Below are 15,182 nucleotides of genomic sequence, written 5' to 3'. Positions count from 1 at the left end.
GTAGTACTTTATGTAGTAGTACTAGTAGTAGTACTTTATGGACTAGTAGTAGTAGTAGTAGTACTTTATGGACTAGTAGTAGTACTTTATGGACTAGTAGTAGTACTTTATGGACTAGTAGTAGTAGTACTTTATGGACTAGTAGTAGTACTTTATGGACTAGTAGTAGTAGTACTTTATGGACTAGTAGTAGTAGTAGTAGTACTTTATGGACTAGTAGTAGTAGTAGTAGTACTTTATGGACTAGTAGTAGTAGTAGTACTTTATGGACTAGTACTAGTAGTAGTACTTTATGGAGTACTAGTAGTAGTACTTTATGGACTAGTAGTAGTACTTTATGGACTAGTAGTAGTAGTAGTAGTACTTTATGGACTAGTAGTAGTACTTTATGGACTAGTAGTAGTACTTTATGGACTAGTAGTAGTAGTACTTTATGGACTAGTAGTAGTACTTTATGGACTAGTAGTAGTAGTAGTACTTTATGGACTAGTAGTAGTACTTTATGGACTAGTAGTAGTAGTAGTACTTTATGGACTAGTACTAGTAGTAGTACTTTATGGAGTACTAGTAGTAGTACTTTATGGACTAGTAGTAGTAGTACTTTATGGACTAGTAGTAGTACTTTATGGACTAGTAGTAGTAGTAGTACTTTATGTAGTAGTACTAGTAGTAGTACTTTATGGACTAGTAGTAGTAGTAGTACTTTATGTAGTAGTACTAGTAGTAGTACTTTATGGACTAGTAGTAGTAGTAGTAGTACTTTATGGACTAGTAGTAGTACTTTATGGACTAGTAGTAGTACTTTATGGACTAGTAGTAGTAGTACTTTATGGACTAGTAGTAGTACTTTATGGACTAGTAGTAGTAGTACTTTATGGACTAGTAGTAGTAGTAGTAGTACTTTATGGACTAGTAGTAGTACTTTATGGACTAGTAGTAGTACTTTATGGACTAGTAGTAGTAGTAGTAGTACTTTATGGACTAGTAGTAGTACTTTATGGACTAGTAGTAGTAGTAGTACTTTATGGACTAGTACTAGTAGTAGTACTTTATGGAGTACTAGTAGTAGTACTTTATGGACTAGTAGTAGTAGTACTTTATGGACTAGTAGTAGTACTTTATGGACTAGTAGTAGTAGTAGTAGTACTTTATGGACTAGTAGTAGTAGTACTTTATGGACTAGTAGTAGTAGTACTTTATGGACTAGTAGTAGTACTTTATGGACTAGTAGTAGTAGTACTTTATGGACTAGTAGTAGTAGTAGTAGTACTTTATGGACTAGTAGTAGTACTTTATGGACTAGTAGTAGTACTTTATGGACTAGTAGTAGTAGTAGTACTTTATGGACTAGTACTAGTAGTAGTACTTTATGGAGTACTAGTAGTAGTACTTTATGGACTAGTAGTAGTAGTAGTAGTACTTTATGGACTAGTAGTAGTACTTTATGGACTAGTAGTAGTAGTAGTACTTTATGGACTAGTAGTAGTACTTTATGGACTAGTAGTAGTAGTAGTAGTACTTTATGGACTAGTAGTAGTACTTTATGGACTAGTAGTAGTAGTAGTACTTTATGGACTAGTACTAGTAGTAGTACTTTATGGACTAGTACTAGTAGTAGTACTTTATGGAGTACTAGTAGTAGTACTTTATGGACTAGTAGTAGTAGTACTTTATGGACAAGTAGTAGTACTTTATGGACTAGTAGTAGTAGTAGTACTTTATGGACTAGTACTAGTAGTAGTACTTTATGGAGTACTAGTAGTAGTAGTAGCGCACAATAGTACTTTATGTAGTAGTAGTAATAGAAGTACAGTTTAGCGCCACCTGCTGGTAAAACTATAAATGAAGCTTCTATTTATCTTCATCTGACACATTTAAAGTACACGGAGGAGGAGTAGAAGTACTTTTTGTGGTAGTAGTAGTAATAGAACTACTAGTAGGTAGTAGTTGTAAGAGTAGTAGTAGTAATAGAAGTAGTACCTTTTGTAGTAGTATAACACTAGTAGTAGTATTAGTAGTACTTTATATAGTAGTAGTAAACTGTGAGGAGTTTAAATTAAAGATGTTTTAGTGATTTCACAGAACAAACCTGAGCTGAGTTCATTAGAGAAAGAAAAGAATAAAGAATAAAGAATAAAAGAATAAAAAAGGACAAAAAGTGTAAAAGTGACCAAAAGCTTTTATTCAAACGTTGGATCTTAAAGTTTCTTTGATCCATAAATGTCTTATTTAATATAAATAAACACAAACAAGTGACCGAGGAGCCACTTCATCACCTTTTCTTAAACCATTGAACAATACACAAGTATTTACAGTGACGTCACCATGACAACCACATCAAACTGACCTTTGACCTGAAGAAGCTCCTGAACGTCACATCTGGTTTCTTTACTCTCGCTGTTTACACGTGAACAGCTGATCTGAGCTCGTTAGAGGAGTTTTAATTATTTAGAGTTAGATGAAGAATCAGAGTTAAAGCTCGTTCATCAGCAGCTCGTCAGTCTGTTTAAAATATTTAATGTCTCAGCGTCTAAAACGAGATGACTTCCTGCTTTTCTTTGTTAACCCTTTATTGGGCAAATAATTATATTTGGTAACTTCTGTAAATATCCCAAAATATCCTTCCTTCCTTCCTTCCTTTCTTTCTTTCTTTCCTTCCTTTCCTTCCTCCCTGCCTTCTTTCTTCCCTTCCTCTTTTCCTTTCTCCCTCCCTCGTTCCTTATTTCCTCCGTCCTTCCTTCCTTTCTTTACTTCCATCTGTTCTTCCTCTCTCCCTCCTTCTCTCCTCCCTTCCTTCTTTCCTTCCTCCTTCCTTCCTTCCTTTCTTTACTTCCTCTCTCCCTCCTTCTCTCCTCCCTTCCTTCTTTCCTTCCTCCCTTCCTCCATCCCCCTTTTTTCTTCCTTCCTTCCTTCTTTCTTCCCTTCCTCTCTCCCTCCTTCTCTCTTTCTTTCCTCCCCCCTACTTCCTTCTTTTCCTTCCCTTCCTCTCTCCTTCCCTCCTTCCTTTCAATGAGTGTCCTATAAAGGGTTAAATATGACATTAAACTAAATATCTTGAGTTTTGGAGCATTTTTACTCCTTTCTGACGTTTTATAGACAAAACTATGAAGAATATAATCTCAGATATCAGCTTCAGTCTGAATCATTTTGTCTATAAAACCTCAGAGAAGAATTTAAGTGATCAATAATTCAAAACCCCCAAAAATAAATCAGTTTAAAATCATCATAAAAACAGAAAAGCAGCAGATCTTCACATTAAAGAAGCTGCTAAAGGAACATTTTTGACATTTCTGCTTTAAAACTGACTCAAACAGCTGCTGATTATTCTCTGATGTCACTTCAAGCTTCCCAAAAATGTAATAAAGCAAAAATATTATCCTTTAAAAGATGCAACAAAAACCCAGAGAGGACTCAATATGTTAACAGCAATGTGTCTCCATGCATCCTGTTCAGACTGTAGGAGCTTTACTTTGAAGGGTTTCTCCATGCATCCTGTTCAGACTGTAGGAGCTTTACTTTGAAGGGTTTCTCCATGCATCCTGTTTAGACTGTAGGAGCTTTACTTTGAAGGGTGTCTCCATGCATCCTGTTCAGACTGTAGGAGCTTTACTTTGAAGGGTGTCTCCATGCATCCTGTTCAGACTGTAGTAGCTTTACTTTGAAGGGTGTCTCCATGCATCCTGTTCAGACTGTAGGAGCTTTACTTTGAAGGGTTTCTATCTTATCTCTTAGTTATCATCTAGTTTAAATCCTCCTCCTCCTGCTGCTGCTGCTGTGTGTGTGTGTGTGTGTGTGTGTGTGTGTGTGTGTGTGTGTGTGTGTGTGTGTGTGTGTGTGTGTGTGTGTGTGTGTGTGTGTGTGTGTGTGTGTGTGTGATAAACTCCTGCAGGTTTGAAACTTTGCATTATTTCATTTTTGGGGAAGTTTTCAGTGAGAACATTCAAACCAGCTTCAGTCTCAGCTTCGAGTCTCTTCAGTGAAAGACTCGAAACAGAAGCTGTAACAGAAGCTCAGACCAGTGTTGTAAAAAGAAGAAGAAGAAAAATAATAAATCTGCATCTTCAAAAAAAAAAAAAAAAAAAAAAAGACCCTAAAATAATAAATACTCAACTCAATAAATAACCAAACAGGAAGTCCATCTGCTCCAAATCTAACGTTGATTCTTCCACCAAAGAAAAAAAAGAAGAGAAACCTGACAGAAGACTTCAGCGTGAGATCAAATAAAGAATAAATAGATTAGTTTAGGACGCCGTCGCTGCTTCCTTCACGTCTCAGCTTTAAATATAAATGATGATTTTTTTTTTTTAACTTCCTTCAAAACCAGAATGAGTAAGTAGTACTTTCGAGTCATTTCACAATCGTGCGCTGATGCAGCAGACGGTGCGTTCAAGGACGATCTGGGATTCTGAGAGTTACGGCTGCTGAAGAGGAACAAGATTAATGCAGGGACAGAAGAAGAAGAAGAAGAAGAAGAATAATTCCCTTTCCTGTTTCCTGTTTCCTGTTCAGCCGCCGCCGCTCATTTCCTCTCCTCCAAAAAAAAAAAAGAATAAATAAATAAAAAGATGTTAAATGTTCGTTTTGATGTGTCGTGTTTGTTTTTCTGTCTTTAAAGTCTCTCGTAGTTTATTAGCTGCTACTTTAATGTCCAGTGTGTCTCAGAGAGCGTCCACAGTGCTGTCTCTCTCTCTCTGATTTTTTGGGGGGGGGGCTTGGGGGGGGTTTAGAGGGACTGGCTGGGCAGAGAGCTGTGGTCCTCCTGCAGGTCTCCTCCCTCCTCCTCCTCCTCCACCTCTCCTCCCTCCATCCAGGGGTGAGACAGGACCTCCTCTAGGGTGGGTCGGTCTTCGGGACGGTAAGACAGGCACCAGCGAATCAGAGACTGGCATTCTGGGATTAAAAAAAAAGAAAAAAGAAAAAGGAGACGTTAGGTTGATGTTCAGGATGTTTGTAAAGTGTCTTAAAACTACGTAGGGTTAAAATACGCGGTGTTCACCTTTAGAGACTCGGCGGGTGAAGATGGGCGTGGCGCCGATGATCTCCTGGTCGCGCTCGAACGGGATGTCGCCGCAGACCATGTCGAAGAGCAGGACCCCCAGAGACCAGACGGTCAGAGAGACGGCTTTATACGACTGAGACTGGATCCACTCTGGAGGACTGTAGACCCGGGTTCCTGAACACAACACACACACTCAGTCAGTCACTCTGAGGGGTAGTCAGCAGTAGAGAATATTTAACCTTTGTCTTTCTCCCTCCTTTCCTCCCTTTCTACCTCCCTCCTTTCCTTTCCTCCCTCCCTCCCTCCTTCTTTCCTCTGTCCTCCCTTTCTACCTCCCTCCTTTCCTTTCCTCCCTTTCTACCTCCCTCCTTCCTTCCTACCTCCTTTCCTTCCTTCCTTCTTTCCTCCGTCCTTCCTTCTTTCCTTCCTTTCCTCCCGTTCTACCTCCCTCCTACCTTCTTTCCTTTCCTCCCTTCCTACCTCCCTTCCTTTCCTCCCTCCCTTGACTCAAAGACAACAGGAGGGTTAAATTAGAAACAGTATTTCTGTCTCCTTACCTTCGAACTCGCTGTACATCGTCTCTTTGAACGGAGCTCCGGATCCAAAGTCGATGATTTTGACGTCGAGCGTCCGCGTGTCGACCACGATGTTCTCGTCTTTGATGTCTCGGTGCACGACGCCGTGATCGTGCATGAACTGCAGCGCCTCGACGATCTGACGGAAAAACCTGCAGGAGACGAAACAGAGAGAAGAGAGAAGAGGAGTTAAAACCGTGCGGAGGAGGAGGAGGAGAGGAAAGCGTCTGTTGCTGTGGAAACGCGTCGGAGGGAAACCGACCTGAGAGCCAGCTGCTCGGACAACGCTCCTCTCTCTGTGATGAAGTCAAACAGATCCTGGCACAGAGGCGGCCGCTCCAGCACCAGCAGGAAGCCCCGCCCCTCCACCTCGAACCAGTCCAGCATGCGGATGACCCCGCCGTGACCCCCGACCTCTGACAGCCGCTGCAGCAGGGCGATCTCCATGGGAACGGGACTGGCATCATCGGGCTGAGGAAGGAGAAGAAGAAGAAGAAACATTAACACGATCGTCCAATCATCATCATCATCATCATCATCGATTCACACAACCTAACAAGATTTAATGTTTTATTTCATATTAACGGATTCATCGGTTTATAAAATTGTAGAAAATAATGAAATGTCTTCAAATGTCTCGTTTCATCTGAGCAACAATCCAAAAAAAGAAAAGAGTGAATGCACCTGACTGTAATTAATATAAATGTAAGTGCTGTTTTTGTACTAATGATTTTATTCCCATTTAAATTAAATCAATCTTACTAATCATAATGTTTCTTATGACGCCTCCTACAGATATTTAAATAAAAAGTACAGATGAATCATTTCTAACTGTCACTGAAACTTGTGGTGTTGACAGGTGAGAAGCAAACGTGGTGTTTTTTTGTTTCGGAGGAAAAAAAAAACCTCCAAAATTTTCATGTTATTTTTTTTTTTGCTGTATTTTTTTTTAAACCTCAACAGAAACTCCACTTTAGCTCAGTGGGAGTTTTTTTTGGGCTTGTGACTCAGAGCCTGCAGGTGGGCTCAGGTGTTTCTGTGGTGGGGGGGGATCCCAGTTACACTCTGATGAATAAGAAATCAGTCAGACGCAGAACGAGAGCGAGAGAGAGAGAGGGGGGAAATCCTACTGCATCACTTACTGAACCGTGACATCACAGGTTTCCGTGGGAGCCGGAGGACAGCCCCCACCTACGGGTGTAATACAGCTGAGCGGCCAGCAGAGGGCGGCGCTCACCCCCACACTGTGTCTACACAGACTGACAGGAGGACCAACACTACTCCTACTGACTAGTGGACTAATGCATTACTACATTTAATGATTTATTGGTAATTTGAGTATTTTTAAAAAGATAAAACTCCAAATATTATAAGTTTCTCCTCCTTCAGTGTCTCATATTTCCTTATTTTATATCCTATTAAACTGTCTATCTTTGAGTTTTAGACTGTTTCAGACATTTGAAGACATCACTTTGGATATTTTTCCACTTTTTCTGACATTTTATAGACTAATGAAATGAATTGTTCTGTCACTCACCAGTATGGCCCACTGCTGAACTCTGTCACTGGAAATCTGCTTAATGGCAACCTGGATAGATAAAAAAAAAAAAAAAAGAAAAAAAAAAGGAGAGTGAATTTGCAGTCGCAGTAGTAGTAACTATAAAATGTGTCATATCATTTAATCCTCACTAGATGATAGTTTAGATGCTTTAAACTGAGCAGTGAAGGATAATCAGATGTGTGTCAGTGCAGAAGTTAAGGAGGTAAGATTCTCAGGCTGAAGTCAAAACAAGAAACAACAAAGCGGATCATGTGATGCGTGTTTGTGGTCTGACCTGCAGTCCATCTGAGAGCCGCTGGCCTGAAAACACTGAGCCGAAGCCGCCGCTGCCGAGCAGAGGACCGCAGCGATACTGACTGCAGAACGGTTCCTTCACTGTAGAGAGAGAGAGAGAGAGAGAGAGAGAGACAATAAATCAGCTGTGGACGTCAATCTGAGACATTTTACTGTAAATCAAAAACCCAGGATGACTGTTTAGGTTCATCTCTTCTTCTATTGTTGATTTTATCTTATTTCCCTTTTTCGGTGCTTCTGTGTAAACACTGAGAAAAACCCCCACAGACATTTAGGGCATCTCCAAGAACAGGAAATGTGGTTAAAAGCTCTGTAAAAAGACGGTAAGTGCACCTTGAGTTCAGACTGTAATTCACATGGTTGCAGAGTGAAAAGAAAAAACAGAAGGAAATGTTGAAGAAATAAATGTGTTGAGCAACTTTCACATGTCATTGCACATTTCTAAACCAGGTCACTGCGGTGCATTCAGAGTCAAAACAGACATTTCACTTTAATCTGGAACTATGTTGATCATCAATTCATCTGAATTCCAACTTTTTTCAGTTTCCTTGTCACTTTATTATTCTTAATAATTGATTTTCTCTTCCTTTTGCTGTCCTGAAAACATATTAAAAGATGTAAAATAACTAAAATTTAAGAGAAAATCATTTTAAAAAGGAGTGATATGTTGAATAAACCCAAAGAAGATGGCTCTCCAATCATGTACACATAGTTATTACTATTTATAATCTATATAAACTATTTTTAATGCACAAATTGGAGGATTACATGTCACTGTGGCTTTAGTTATAGTATTTATTTATAGTACTATTGCACTATGTAGTCATAATCATATTTCCACATCAATGTTACCTGGTTTATATAGTTTAATGTCCTGTTGTATTATTATTATAATACTGATGATTTAATGAAGAACAAACATGTCTGCTCTGGTTGTTATTGTTGTGATGAACAGCTGAGCTCCATGCTGCCGCCTTGTTTCTGCTTCACTAACTCAACTACTAGAAAAGTTAACTGTTACCACTTAAATCATATTTTCAGCTCACTAATATTTAATTTAGACTCATTCACAATTAAAAAAAAAAATGTTTCTAATAGTTTAACCGAGTTCATTTAAGGTTACGTCATTGTTAGAATCAACGTCTCAAATTCAAATTTTTTTAAACAGTCACTTTAAAAAAAAACGTTAAAATAACCGTTAAAAGCTACGTTCCAGTAACCATGGAGACGGCTCTGTAATATAAAACTGCCACACAAACGACGGTTTATTAGTTTATATAAACTATAAACTCCTTTTTAATGTGAAATGAGGAACAAACGTGCGTGTGCTCTGTTTGTTATTGTTGTGATGAACAGCTGAGCTCCACGCTGCCGCCTTGTTGCTGCTTCACTAACTCACGACGTTAGCTTTACAACGACCAGTCAGCTAGAATATTAACTTACACTTTAATTCAATGTAAAAGCCTGGTTTAAGTTGTTTAACCGAGTTACGTCATGTTGTCTCAAATTCAAAAAAAATTCGAATAGTCACTTTTAAAAAAAAACGTTAAAATAACCGTTAAAGCAACGTTCCAGTAACCATGAAAACGGCTCTGTAATATAAAACTACCACACAAACGACGGTTTAGTTTTTTTAATATAGTCTCGTTGTAGTTTAACTAAATATAAAGTCCGCAAAACACCCAAAAACTGCTCATTCTCCTTCTTTATTTAACATGAAAACACTCGTGAGCTTGTTTTATTCTTCTCACCGTTTTTCCCTCGGACCTCCTCCTCCTCCTTCTCCTCCAGGTGAAGCTCCACGGACCTTTTGTCCAACATGTTTCGGGAAGCTTTGAGTTCAGTTGCAGCTGATACAATCCATGCTTGTGAATTCCCCTCTGTGTCGGTGTTAAAAAGTTTTTTCCGTCTCAAACCGGTTGATGCTGCCGTTTTTCTTCCCGTCTCCTTCCCGTGTTACACTTGATAAATCCAATTTCGGCAAAGAAAATTACTTTAAAGTTACTTTCTGCGCTTAAAACGGCTCAAAAAGTAGTAAATGTTGAGTAATACTAAGAGTCTACTGTTCTCTGTGAGCGCTTCTCTGCTCTGTCTACTACGCTGCTGTTATTCTAGCTTATATATGGGCCCAGTTGGTCACGTTGTCCAATCAGCGTCGAGACGTGTGCGCAATGTTTTGAACTGACCGACCAATCAGATTGAAGACAAATTCAACGTAACGACCAAGAGCGCGCGCCGGCAATGACAGGAAAGAGGAAGAGACGATTTCCCCTCAAAGCACACACACACAGAAATACACTAACACACACACATAGACACACACAGAAATACACTAACACACACACACACACATAGACACACACAGAAATACACTAACACACACACACATAGAAATACACTAACACACACACACATAGACACACACAGAAATACACACACACAGAGTCAGAAACACAAAAATACACAGACACACACAGAGTCAGAAACACACACACACACACACACACAGAGCGCGGGCTGCACTGAAACATTGAAACAGAAATACACACACACACAGTCAGAAACACATGCACACACACACACACAGTCAGAAACACATGCACACACACACACACAGAGTCAGAAACACATGCACACACACACAGAGTCAGAAACACATGCACACACACACACAGTCAGAAACACATGCACACACACACACAGTCAGAAATAGACACACACACAGTCAGAAACACATGCACACACACACACACAGTCAGAAACACATGCACACACACACAGTCAGAAACACATGCACACACACACACAGTCAGAAATAGACACACACAGTCAGAAACACATGCACACACACACACAGTCAGAAACACATGCACACACACACACAGTCAGAAATAGACACACACAGAGTCAGAAACACACACACACACACAGAGTCAGATACACACACATACACACACACACTGAGAAACACACACACACACACAGAGCGCGGGCTGCAGGCTGGGTCTCTGGCTTGTTTCAGTATGACAGAGTCTCTGAGGTCCAGACCATGTAAAACACACCACAAGCTGCTACTTCAAGTCACACTTCTAATAACTCCGATTTCTGGAAACTTCCTCTGACACATAAATATATAGCCTATATTTACATGTGTGTGTGTGTGTGTGTGTGTGTGTGTGTGTGTGTGTGTATGTGTGTGTGTGTGTGTGTGTGTGTGTGTGTGTGTGTATGTGTGTGTGTGTGTGTGTGTGTGTGTGTGTGTGTGTGTGTGTGGAAAAGGTCATGTTTTATAATACCATTTAGGAGAAACTGTTACATGTGAGTTCCCCTTTACAGAAAATGTTGTTTAAAAAAAAAAAAAAAAAAAAGAGCACATTTTTAAAAGTTTGACGTCCAAAGCTTTTCTGTGTTATTATATTAATAACCAGGCTGAGTATCATCCGTGCTCCCTCACACCAGCAGCTAACAGTCCACACTCTGCCATAAAGAGCCGTAATGTGCTGCATGGTTCTGTTCCAACCAATCAGGAGCAGAATCAACCGTCTGAAACTGAGATCAGCTGATTACATGAGTCACATGACGGCCCTTTATGGAAGAGTTTACACACCTCTGCCTTCACCCTCCTGTTGTCCTCGAGTCAAGGAAGGAAAGGAGGGAGGGAAGGAAGGAGTGAGGTAAGAAGGAAGGAGAGGAGGGAAGGAAAGGGGGGAGGAAGGAAAGGAAGGAGGGAGGTAAGAAGGAAGGAAAGTAGGGAGGAAGGAAGGAAGAAGGAAGGAGGGAGGGAGGAAGAAGGAAGGAGGGAGGGAAGGAAGGAAAGGAGGAGGAAGGAAGAAGGAAGGAAAGGAGGGAGGAAGTAGGAAGGAAAGGAAGGAGGGAGGAAGGAAGGAAGGAGGGAGGTAAGAAGGAAGGAGGAAGGGAAGGAAGGAAAAGAGGGAGGGAAGGAAGGAAAGGAGGGAGAGAAGGAAGGAAAGGAGGAGGAAGGAGGGAGGAAGGAAGGAAGGAAAGGAGGAAGGAGGGAGGGAGGAAGTAGGAAGGAGGGAAGGAAGAAGGAAGGAAAGGAGGGAGGAAGGAAGGAAAGGAGGGAGGAAGGAAAAGAGGGAGGGAAGGAAGGAAGGAAAGGAGGGAGAGAAGGAAGGAAGAAGGAAGGAAAGGAGGAGGAAGGAGGGAGGAAGGAAGGAAAGGAGGACGGAGGGAGGGAGGAAGTAGGAAGGAGGGAAGGAAGAAGGAAGGAAAGGAGGGAGGAAGGAAGGAAAGGAGGAAGGAGGGAGGGAGGAAGTAGGAAGGAGGGATGGAAGAAGGAAGGAAAGGAGGGAGGAAAGAAAGAGAGAAGGAGGTAAGGAAGAAAAGGAAAGGAGGGAGGAAGGAAAAGAGGGAGGGAAGGAAGAAGGAAGGAAAGGAGGGAGGAAGGAAAAGAGGGAAGGAAGGAAGAAGGAAGGAAAGGAGGAGGAAGGAGGGAGGAAGGAAGGAAGGAGGAAGGTAAGAAGGAAGGAGGAAGGGAAGGAAGGAAAGGAGGAGGAAGGAAGAAGGAAGGAAAGGAGGGAGGAAGTAGGAAGGAAAGGAAGGAGGGAAGGAAGAAAAGGAGGGAGGAAAGAAAGAGAGAAGGAGGTAAGGAAGAAAAGGAGTGAGGGAGGAAGGAAAGAAGGAAGGAACGAAGGGAGGAAAGAAGAAACAAGTCAAAACAGACGGAGGACGACACAAGGGTTAAAGTAATACTGATACCAACTCACTACTTTCTATATTAAATTAAACTAAATGCCTCCATCCTTCCATTTGATTTTTACACTAATGCATTGAAAGTCATATTTTTAATCTCTGGGTGTAAAAAGGGTCGGTTGCAGGTCTCTTTGGACGGGAGACGTTTCATTACTACTTGATTTATTTCAGTTAATACTTTAATACCTTAAATAAAGAAAAGGCTAAATACTGAAACCATGTGAAGAACAGTGCAGGCTTGTTATAAAACCCCTCAGAAGAGTCTGAAGTTTAATCTGAAGGCTCATGATTAAACAAACAGCTTTTAAATTAAACAAACTTTTCTTTTTACAACCAAAACACAAAAATCTATTTATAACTTTTGGGTTAAATTAGCCAACACCTGCAGAAATGTGCAGCCTGGACTGAGGGTTAGGGTTAGGGAGGAGCTGCAAGTACATACTTGCAAACTGTAGCTTCATCTAAAGGAGTCAACAAGAGTCAATGCTTCATACTTTATAGTTCTTTTCTATTAAAACAAATTTAAAAAAGAAAGGAAGAAGAGGATATAGGGGCAAAGAGGAAGGATACAGATAGAAAGCCAACAGAGGAAAAAAAAAGGATGTGGATGAAAGGAAGTGAGAGGAGAAGAGGAAAGAGAATAAAGGAATGAGAAGGATTATTTTGAGTCCGGAGTTCAAATCAACACTGAACCTGTTTTTCCTGCTGTGATCATTCCTGCTTTTAATCGTCGGTATGAACAGGAGGAATGATTACAACGCGGAAAACCTGTGTGACTGTTTACACGGACACCTGACTGCTGCTCTACTGCAAACACCGGGAACGTTTCCTGTAACCTGCTCAGCCGTCTGGTAGAAGAGGTCACTGTGTGTCATCATATCAGCTCAATAACATAAATCTATTTATCTCATTTAACTGTCAATGTTTAGCACCTGTATGAGGTATGTAATGCACAGACAGACCATCAGGTGGTTCTATGGTTGCTATAGATACAGGTTGTTCTATGGTTGCTATAGATACAGGTTTTTATGGTTGCTATAGATACAGGTTGTTCTATGGTTGCTATAGATACAGGTTGTCCTATGGTTGCTATAGATAGAGGTTGTGCTATGGTTGCTATAGATACAGGTTGTTCTATGGTTGCTATAGATACAGGTTGTGTTATGGTTGCTATAGATACAGGTTGTTCTATGGTTGCTATAGATACAGGTTGTGTTATGGTTGCTATAGATACAGGTTGTTCTATGGTTGCTATAGACGCAGGTTGTTCTATGGTTGCTATAGATACAGGTTGTTCTATGGTTGCTATAGTTACAGGTTGTTCTATGGTTGCTATAGATACAGGTTGCTCTATGGTTGCTATAGATGCAGGTTCTTATGGTTGCTATAGATACAGGTTGTTCTATGGTTGCTATAGATACAGGTTGTGTTATGGTTGCTATAGATACAGGTTGTGCTATGGTTGCTATAGATACAGGTTGTGCTATGGTTGCTATAGATACAGGTTGTCCTATGGTTGCTATAGATAGAGGTTGTGCTATGGTTGCTATAGATACAGGTTGTTCTATGGTTGCTATAGATACAGGTTGTGTTATGGTTGCTATAGATACAGGTTGTTCTATGGTTGCTATAGATACAGGTTGTGTTATGGTTGCTATAGATACAGGTTGTTCTATGGTTGCTATAGACGCAGGTTGTTCTATGGTTGCTATAGATACAGGTTGTTCTATGGTTGCTATAGTTACAGGTTGTTCTATGGTTGCTATAGATACAGGTTGCTCTATGGTTGCTATAGATGCAGGTTCTTATGGTTGCTATAGATACAGGTTGTGTTATGGTTGCTATAGATACAGGTTGTGCTATGGTTGCTATAGATACAGGTTGTGCTATGGTTGCTATAGATACAGGTTGTGCTATGGTTGCTATAGATACAGGTTGTGCTATGGTTGCTATAGATACAGGTTGTGTTCTATGGTTGCTATAGATACAGGTTGTGTTCTATGGTTGCTATAGATACAGGTTGTGCTATGGTTGCTATAGATACAGGTTGTGTTCTATGGTTGCTATAGATACAGGTTGTTCTATGGTTGCTATAGATACAGGTTGTGCTTTGGTTGCTATAGATACAGGTTGTGCTTTGGTTGCTATAGATGCAGGTTGTGCTATGGTTGCTATAGATACAGGTTGTGCTATGGTTGCTATAGATACAGGTTGTGCTATGGTTGCTATAGTTACAGGTTGTACATGAACAGAATGAGTCTCTAACATGTTTTTAATAAAAGTTTAGAACCAGTGAAGGTGTGAATGAGTCTGTAGAGGCGGTAAAACATCACATTTAGACTCAATGAGAGGAAATAAATCATGTTTTATGTTGTCATGGCAACAAAGAGGAAGAAAAAGCAAATAAATGTTCGTTTTTTTTTTAAATCGCACTTTCTTGGTGTGAGCTACAAGGGGTTAAGGAAGGATGGAGGAAAGAAAGAAAAATCATATTAATACACATCGATGAAAGGAAGTCAGCACAGTGAAGAGCTTCAGTGTGTTTGTGTGCAGAAAAAATCTCCCAAACATTTTTTTTCAGAAACATTTTCCTCTTTTTATTCCAAGAAAAAAAGGTATTTTCATCCCAAACAAGAAAATAAAATAAAACAAACTTATATTATTAATAATAACAACAATAATCAATCATTAAGAGGATAAGTATGACAATTCTCTATTTTTTTTCTCTCCTTTTTTTATTTATTTTTTATTTGTCGCTTTTTCTCTATGATATTGGTCGTGGTCAATTAAACATGCAGCTAAATAAGTCCGATGATGATGATGATGTCGATGATGAAGGTGGGGGGGGTTGTGGGGGTATGTGGGGGTATATGTGCATGTGTGTGTGGGGGGGGAGGGGAGGGGGGAGTGTGGAGGAGAAAAGGGAGAAAAAAAGATGGAGGCGGTTACAAACTGTGAAGTCACTGCTGGATGATGACGAGGCGTTTTCATTCCCAGCTAATGATAGAAAAGTGAAAAGTGCGTCCGCAGACACAAAATG

At 40.3% G+C, this 15,182-nt stretch overlaps 1 protein-coding gene across 1 annotated transcript; it reads right to left on the bottom strand.

Moving 5' to 3' along the window:
• Nucleotides 1-4,720: 4,720 nt before the first annotated feature.
• On the bottom strand, nt 4,721-9,485 carry pim2 (Pim-2 proto-oncogene, serine/threonine kinase). The gene is made up of 7 exons (XM_053318224.1): nt 9,181-9,485; nt 7,410-7,510; nt 7,112-7,162; nt 5,837-6,045; nt 5,557-5,726; nt 4,997-5,173; nt 4,721-4,890 (listed from the first exon to the last, which is right to left on the bottom strand). Exons 1-7 carry the CDS (start codon nt 9,248-9,250, stop codon nt 4,724-4,726), a joined length of 945 nt encoding a protein of 314 aa, XP_053174199.1. The 5' UTR covers nt 9,251-9,485; the 3' UTR covers nt 4,721-4,723.
• Between the last annotated feature and the right edge of the window lie 5,697 nt (nt 9,486-15,182).

The sequence above is a fragment of the Scomber japonicus genome, chromosome 4, assembly GCF_027409825.1.
Source record: "Scomber japonicus isolate fScoJap1 chromosome 4, fScoJap1.pri, whole genome shotgun sequence".
Taxonomy (NCBI): Eukaryota; Metazoa; Chordata; class Actinopteri; order Scombriformes; family Scombridae; genus Scomber; species Scomber japonicus.
Note: the sequence above shows the minus strand (reverse complement) of the source record. Positions and strands in the feature narration are given on the sequence as shown.